The 8,518-nt window shown below is 43.4% G+C and overlaps 1 protein-coding gene across 1 annotated transcript in view; it reads right to left on the minus strand.

Annotated features, from left to right (window-relative positions):
- The window catches only part of PKHD1 (PKHD1 ciliary IPT domain containing fibrocystin/polyductin), a gene marked incomplete at its 3' end in the record, with an annotated part of 174,009 nt that overhangs the window by 65,584 nt on the left and 99,907 nt on the right, over nt 1-8,518 (minus strand). The window contains exon 36 of the mRNA XM_009644601.1: nt 6,481-6,693. Coding sequence (XP_009642896.1) covers nt 6,481-6,693 — 213 coding nt within the window. The remainder of the gene's footprint in view (nt 1-6,480; nt 6,694-8,518) is intronic.

Consider the following 8,518-nt stretch of genomic DNA (forward strand, 5'->3'; position numbering starts at 1 on the left):
CCTGCTGAATGTTTCCCTTTCATTAAACTAGAGTTTTCACCTTAAAGAATTTCCACCCTAATATTTTTGAATGGCACCCTCAAGAAAGCAAAGAGTATCCAACGGTGGATGGGAAGGGCTATGTGATCAAACAGGTCTATTTTTCTTTCCTGCTTCATTACCCTGGAGAAAAGGTACCTTCCCTGTGTGCCGTCCCATAAATGCAAGCATTTCCAAACATTTCTTTTAACCAGAGGTTACCCAGTCACCTTGTCAAGCTACAGCAGTCCAGAAAGGAAAGGGAAAGATTTTTCCCAGTTCCTTCAATGCCTTTGCATAACCCAGCAAGCCTCTGTGCCTGAAAATAGCTCACAACCCAAGGTGCCGTGCAGGAAAACCTCTTTAAACTGACACCAGGAACAAACAGCTTCAAACGCAGCAGCCAACTACCGCGCGCTCCCGTCGCGAGCTGCGCACAGCTGTTAACATTTTGCGTTATTGCCCGTTAATCTCCCGCGTTGCTGCCGAACGAGACAGGGAATGTCTGCCCGCGGGAGCGGGTACGTGGGGCGGCACGACCATTTAAATGCTAAGATCCGTTCGCTACATCCCCGGCACGCGATGAAAGAGAATTAGGCACGCGGGAAAAGTGAAGATGAGCCCAAACGGAGGGTCCCTGCCTGGCTCAGCCGGCAGCCCTGCAAAAACCCAAATCTGGGTCCAGGCTTCTCAACTTGCCAAACTTTGCAGACTTTCTCCCATCTGGGGTGGAAATTCACCCTGATTTTATTGCTGATGGCTTTTCTTCCTCCAGCCAATCTCCTGGTTGTAGCTGGAGCCAGAACTAGAAGGGGTATTCCAACGTTATATTCAAAGGTTTAAGAGAGGCAACTATTTCATCCCACAAAAAGCCCTCCACATTTGTAGTAACCCACAGACCTCCCGCCATCAAGAAACAGGAGCTAATATATTAGCTATAGTCTCTATATATTATATTATATATGTATTTTATATATATATTAGGGCCCATCTCTCAGTCCCCTTTACATCACAAGTTTTCCTCATTAAAGATCAGCACCAAAATAGTTTTGGTTTAAATCAAAGATGATGAATGCATTTCTGTTAGAAAGAAGGGTGAGTTATGAAAGACACAGCAGCTTTCCCTGAACCCAGCTCTCCTTTTTTTTTTCCCCCCTCCATCTGCTAGGTCTTTAAAACTAATGGTCATCTTATATTTGTGAATAAGAAAGTGAAGGAACAAGTCATTGTACATTAGTTCCTCCATGGGAAGTGCCTAAGTGCAGTTTCTACCCCCAGTGAACGCAAGGGGATTCAAGGCAGCTTAGCCCTCTGTGCAAGAGCCATCTGCTTTAATGCATCATGTTAAAGTCAAGGTCTTGAAAGGAAAAATGCTGTCACAGAAAGCAAAAAGCCTCCTGCAACCACCACACAGAACTATGAGCATCTAAGGAAAACCAGCCTATGGAAATGACCCCAGAAAGGGAAAAGGGATCTGAACTCATGGTGGCACAGGGGTGCTCAAGTCAATGGCTTCAGTTGGTGGGAGATAACATGTATTGAATGGACAAACATCTCAATAAGATAAGAAAATCACATCTTAGTGCCAGCAGATCTCTGCACCCTATCTTGAGTCCCCCTGCTGTACATTTTTTTCCTTTTTTTTTTTTTTTTCCCCTGGGAAGTTTTTCTTTTTAATATGTGAGTAAAGCAGAACAAATTCTCTCATATTGTCTATGATCTCTTAATCTCAGACTCAGCACAGATACACAACACTGCTTAATAGAGGAAAAGCAAGAAGCATTTGATTAAATGTTTGATCTCTTGAGGAACGGAGTGGGCTCCACAGAGCACAGTGTACAGCTCACAAATATTTGTGTGTTTTATTATTGATTAAAAGTGATTAAAATTAATAATTGGTTCAACTGATAAAAAAAATACTTTTTTTTTCCTGAGCCAACACTGAAAATGTATAAGATTGTTTTGGTTGCAGGGAATTCTGGGATATAGGAATTGCCTCTATAATGTCATCCTCCACTGTCAGCATCTATTGGAAGTGCGGGGGCATTCTTTGCAGCAGGACTATCCGTGACTTTAGGGGGCTGAAATGACCACTGACAATTCTGGTTTAATTATGCAGATTATAAATAGGTACAGTATTAATCCAAAGCTCTGTGGACATTGTTTTTTTTCTTTACCACACCATCCGGACAAAGTGAGTGTAGCGTGTTAAATCTGAAGCATAGCATCTTCCATCTAGTTGGGGAGGTACACATTATTAGTCAAAATGCAGGGAACAGGCTCGCATGTTCATGCCCCGTAGCATCACAAAGCTGGAACTGACAAAGTTTCAGCTAAATACCCAGCAAAAACACTGGTTTTCTTTTTGGAAGAGGCACAGCCTGTTTTGAGGGGACACCGCGGAATAATGACCTCATCTACAGAGGACTGCTAAAAATGGAACAGAATGGAAAAAGCCTTTAGAATTTTTCCATCCATGGTAATAGAAGTGTTGGGACCATGAAATCAGGCTATCTCAAAGAAAAGGTGGGTGTCCCCAGCTGCTGGTGCAGCATCTCCACTTAGGCTGCCTCCTCACACGGTCCTTGCCCTGAACTCAGCATCCGCTGGTGTCTCCGGTCCAGTTTCCCTGGGAAGGACAAAGGCGCAAGAACAGCCAAGGCCACCATGCTCAACTTCTCTCCCGAAGCTTGTCAGGGGAGTTTCTCAGGGAATAAAGTGCGAATGGAGCTGGAGACAGTGATAAATTTCCCTTCTGAACAATCAATAAAATTCTCTCAGCCCTGCTCAGGCCCCTACTGCGGATGCAAGGGCCATAATTACATTGTCAAAAAGTCGAGTTGCCCTGGCTGACTGAAACCCCCTTTAAAACTGACGTGTGATTGACAGGCAGTTTATGGGTGGCACGCTCTGACTGGCAGGGGAGTTGGCTAAAGCCAAAGGCAACAGTGAAATTTCCCAGTCTGCTACAACCACCGGAGCAAAGGACTGCCACTCACGAGGGAATTGTGGGAAACCCTTAGTCATATTAACATATCAAAGTGAGGAGCTGACAGCGCTTACTAAACAATCTGAACTCAACCATGGCTGCAGAGCATCCCCCAAAGTTCCCAGTCTGAAAGAGAAAAGAAATTAAAATGTGCTCAGGCCTGTCTTCACCACGACAGCTAAGAATTTGGAAGCCTGCCTATTTAATGATTTTGATCTGAGATAACATATATATGGGAGTGTATATATATATGTATCTCACAAACATATATTGCTGAGCATGTCAGTCTCTTTCGTATGAAAGAGGTTGTCATGCTCAACAATTTGTTCTATACCACAGGCCAGACTGGTACTAAATTGGAGACAGAACAGCATATTTCTGTTTTCATGTAAGCGATATGAACCCAGCAAAAGAACACGCTCCTCTTGGTCTTCTTTTCCGGCGGGCTTCTACGTTAAATTGTGGATTACATGGTATTAATGAACCTTAATTGCAGCCATGCACTGGGACTGTACGCAGTGCAGAGCTTAAAAGCAACTTCATAGCTAGTCTGGATTTCTTGAATATTAAATTGATAAGAATTCTTGAATAAGAATTGATAAAAAAAATTGAAACCAAGAGATGTTTCCATTAATGGGCCAAGCCACCTTTGGCTCCGTGTATTGGAGATACAGGTAATGCTTGGGTTGCAGACCTCACCTTCTTGGTTTCCTCAGGAATGAAGAAACATTAGGAATTACGGCACTGAGTACAATGTAAGAAGTATCAGGGAGAAACACCTCAAGGTTACTGACATGGATACCTGGGTTTACTTCCCACCGTCATATTGCCAAAGTAATGCTGTAAAAAGTACTTCAGCCCTGTTCGTCTATGCAATTTCATGGATTGTCTGTGAGAATGAAGTCAACAAGCTAGTGAAGATACAGGCTCAGAAGGGGAGCGAGAAGCAGCACAGGAGGCACGGCTGCAAGATGAGCCTGGAGTACTGTGTCCAGTTCTGGGCTCCCCAGTTCAAGAAGGATGAGGAACTCCTAGAGAGAGTCCAGGGGAGGGCTACAAAGATGATGAGGGGACTGGAACATCTCTCCTACGAGGAAAGGCTGAGGGAGCTGGGCTTGTTCAGCCTGAAGAAGAGAAGGCTGAAAGGGGACCTCATCAACACATACAAATATCTTAAGGGTGGGTGTCATGAGGATGGAGCCAGACTCTTCTCAGAGGTGTTTAGCGCCAGGACAAGGAGCAATGGGCACAAACTGAAGCAGAAGATGTTTCAGTTGAATATGAGGAAGAACTTGTTTATTTTGAGGGTGACAGAGCCTTGGCACAGGCTGCCCAGGGGGGCTGTGGATTCCCCTTCTCTGGAGATGTTCAACCCGCGTGGATGATGTCCTGTGTTCCCTGCTCTGGGTGACCCTGCCTGAGCAGGCGGTTGGACTGGGTGGTCTCCGGAGGTCCCTTCCAACCCCTGCCATTCTGCGATTCTGCGATTCTATGTGAGATACTACTGGGTTTTCCTACATTGCTAGAAAATATAGCAGCACAAAGAAGACAAAGCTCTTGTTACAAAGCTCTGAAAACTTAAGGATAAAATCCTGACTTATACAGGTCAAACCGAGAATGGAAGGATACTTTAAAGTAGCAGGAGAAGATACAGAAAGCGAAACAGCAGAAGCTATTATCAGGCAAATTCAGATCAGACATTTTAATACTCTTCTTAAAAAAGAAAAAAAATAAAAACATGGATGATTAACCAAATTAATCCCCTGGAACAAGCTTCTACAGAAAATGCTGGCTTCCGTTTCCCTTGATGTCCTCAAAGACCAAGCCTTTCTGGAAGGCATGCTTTAATCTAACGCGAGTTACTGAACTCAAGGCTAGGATAACTGTGAAACTCAATGGCCAGTAACAGACGGTCAATTCAGCCCAGATGATCTAACAGCGCTTCTTCATAGAGCCCCTCTAGGAAATGGGATAGAAATGCTCTGCCCTTATGAAAAGCCAGTTTCCTGAAATTATTAAAGCCACTTGCAAGCACTAAATAATTTAGCCTTGCTGTGTGTTGACAAAGTGGTCAAAAGCATTTTCGGGAGTAGTGCAGCCCACCCCCCTTGCCACTGCCAGGAGCACCTTCCCCAGCCTCCGCTGACCTCTCCTGATTCAGAAAAGCGTCTGTTCACCCGCTCCCCTCCAACAGCCAGCCTCACCTGACCTTGCTCGGCTCCTGTGAACCGACAGGATTACTGCACAGAGGTACAGCTCGCTCCCTGTCTGTGCTCAGATTGTACCCCTCGGTGTCTGACATCATTTGTGACTGAGAGCCATACGTGTCAGCGATGCTCAGATAGCGACATTTCTGCCTGTAGGCCAGGAGGGTGTAAGTTCAAGCCCTGCTTGAGGATACAAAAGCCTACCAATATGAAGGTTGACACACAAGAACATAAGGGAGGGAGATGAGGCGTTCAGATGCGTTGGATTTTTTTTTTTTTCTCCTCTATGACACACACTGCCTTTGTTGAAAACAGCCATTAGTTAAGAGCGTGACATGTGTGCATTGATTCAAGCTGAGTTTGGACCTGAATTCGATATCCAATCTGCTGTACCAAGAAATGGTCATTTTATACCTGTATCTCATAGCCTTCCAAAAAAAGCTCTGTATCTAAATTCTTCTACCCCACAACATCTGCAAACCTACATCCATTTTCTGTCCCTTGGGTCCCTTGTCTCTTCCACTTGGCAGGAACATAAAGCTCTGGCACTGCAGGCCTTCCTTTGAGGGAAAAGTCCAGTGGTTAGAGCAGAGGACCGGGCATCTAGGACTGAAATCCTTGTAATTTCCACAGTTTTTCTGCATAGCCCTGGACTTATAATTTATGACGGCAACCTGTGCTTGGCACTGGCCTCATCATAGGACCAACCTGGAAGACCAGCATCTCTTGGAAACCCCCAAAGCCATCTTCTCTTTGGGGAGGAAACTTGCCAGCTGTTACTGAGAGACATGAAGGGAGAAGGATACCCCTTCCTAGTAGCAGAGCAAACCCACATGATTCACAACAGAGACTGAGGTTGTTTCCAAGGGACAGAGACTTTCATTTGTGGACAGACATGCACAAATTTAAGCATCTTCTAGGCACCTAAATGACTTCCAGGATTTTGTAACCACTTGATACTATCTAGCTTCCCGGGGTCCAGATTTTCAAAATGACTTGGCTCCTAGTATGGGAGCTTTTATGGAGATACAGCACTGAGCTTTGGTGCATAAGATACAAACAGGAGACTGATGGTGAAAGCAAAGCTATGAAATTTTGGCCACAGAACCTGATTTCAACAAATACTTAACTGTAATTAGAAATCCAAGTACATGACCAAAGTTGTTGGGTTTTGGTTTGTTCCTCCAAAAGCTTTTTTTGCTTTCTTTTAGGTTTTTTTTTATTCATTTGTGCTTTGCTTTTGAAGAGAATATAAAATGTACTCACCATGAATTGAAAGGGTCCCATTCCTCACTGCCAGGAACTTGACCCCGTATGGAAATAATGGTGGAGAGTGGAGGCTTCCATAGAGATAGATGTGTGCTTTGTGACGGAAAGGGGTCTCGGGAGATCCCACCTGGAGCTCTCCTCCATCAGATATCAGAATGTAATGAGCATGCAATTCTACAGGTCCTGGACCAGTGAACAAGAGTTTGCCACCTGAAGACAAAAGAAGAGTAAAATGCAACCATAGATCTAATAGCCAGTCATCATCTCACAGTTAAAGGAGCTACAAGAGATGGGCAAACATCGTTTTGCAGTAAAATTTTGAGATTAAAGGTAAAATATTATTGCATCCTGCAAAATTTCCACCTTGCCCCGTACTTCTCCCTATGTATTTATCATCTCTTTACAGACTTTATTAATTCAGTCTGTTTTTCAATTCTACCACAGGCTGCCTTTCTAGACTTGAGCAAGGCCATTCAAGCTGGGCAGACACCAAAGTCTCCCTGATACCAGTGCAAGGGAGCTGTTTGGAAAATCCTTGTCTTAACCTACTCACTCTCTAAATGTTAAAAAGGGATATTACTACTCAATTTGTATGTTACTTTTCAGATTACAACTTACTTGTGAGAGGGAGAGGAGGAAACTGCTTTGGAACATAAGAACTGGCAACTTGTTTAGATCAGCGGTTGATTTAATCCTGCGTACTCTTCCAGCTGCTGTTCAAAACCAGATGCTTCCAAATACAGTATAAGAAACTTCTCCCTGTTATTTGGATGTGAGATGATCTCCCCATCCCATGAAAACCTCATTTTAATCCTTAATTAGAGGTTAGCTTTGCCCCAAAGCATCAGATTTCACCTCCCTGCCAACATTTTCCTTTTACTATCTATTAGTATAACTGGATAAGCTTTGTCAATAAGATAGATCTGATCCTTCAGATCTTTCTAATATTTACTCTGAATGACTTCTTGAAGCAATGAATTCTGTGGTCTAAGTACACAGTGCATGAAAAGGCATTTCCATCCCTTGGTTTTGACTCAGTCTCAGTTCTGTCAAATGCCTCCTTTGTTCTTGCCTTGCGTGGGATGGCTATCCCAGTCTATCATCTCAGGATGGTTTACTCTTATCTCTTTTCATATTTTCTCCCTGTGAAGGACACTGTCACTACCTTTACAATGTATTTGGACAGAGTAGACTCTCAGACATCTAATCATTCTGCACATGGGATGTCTTCTAGGTCAAGCCATGCTTCCCAGGAGCTATTAGGGGATACCTCAAAGCGTGGCAAGCTCAGACCTCCTTACAAAGGGTCTATCACCATCCCAACATTTCCCTTTATGTGAAGTAGCTGGTAACTGTGCCATCTCATACCATGGCAAACTTTCTACTGGTGTTAACAGTTTTTAATGGTGACCTGTATACCTACCAAAAATTTGGCTGTCCTTTCCCACAAGGGAACTGGACTAGATGACCTCTAAAGGTTCCTTCCAACCCAAAACATTCTATGATTCTAAGATACTACCAATCCTTAGCATGAAGGATAGGGAAGATCAGACCTCTGCTTTAATTTCAGTATTGAGACAAAAAAGGAGGGAAGAAGTTTTAATATAAAAATCAGATTAAAAAACCTTGATCATTGCTTGGCTGTTGATCGGGACCTGCTGCTCTCAGTGATGAGGGAGATGCATAACACTTGTGTACCTCTCTAAAAAAAAACAGCCCGTGCTGCTGAACACATTCTGCTTACCCCAATCTCCTTATTTATTCTTGCATTGAGGGGCTTTCATTATTTCATTCAGTTCTTAGTTTCATAACAAAAGCTTAGAACTTAGTTCTAATTCCTTAGTCTTATAACAAAGCTAGTATTTGAATAAGGACTACATATTAAATATTTTCTTTGCAGATTTCAGTAGATTCCAGAGAAGTTTTTACAGAATGTGCTTAATAGATGAAAGAGAGAAATCTCACATTTTCTTGCTTATAACCACTGGGAACCATGGGATCACTCCCACAAACACCAACTCCCCTATGTGTAAAT

The sequence above is a fragment of the Egretta garzetta genome, unplaced genomic scaffold, assembly GCF_000687185.1.
Source record: "Egretta garzetta isolate BGI_Z169 unplaced genomic scaffold, ASM68718v1 scaffold628, whole genome shotgun sequence".
In the NCBI taxonomy this organism is placed as follows: Eukaryota; Metazoa; Chordata; class Aves; order Pelecaniformes; family Ardeidae; genus Egretta; species Egretta garzetta.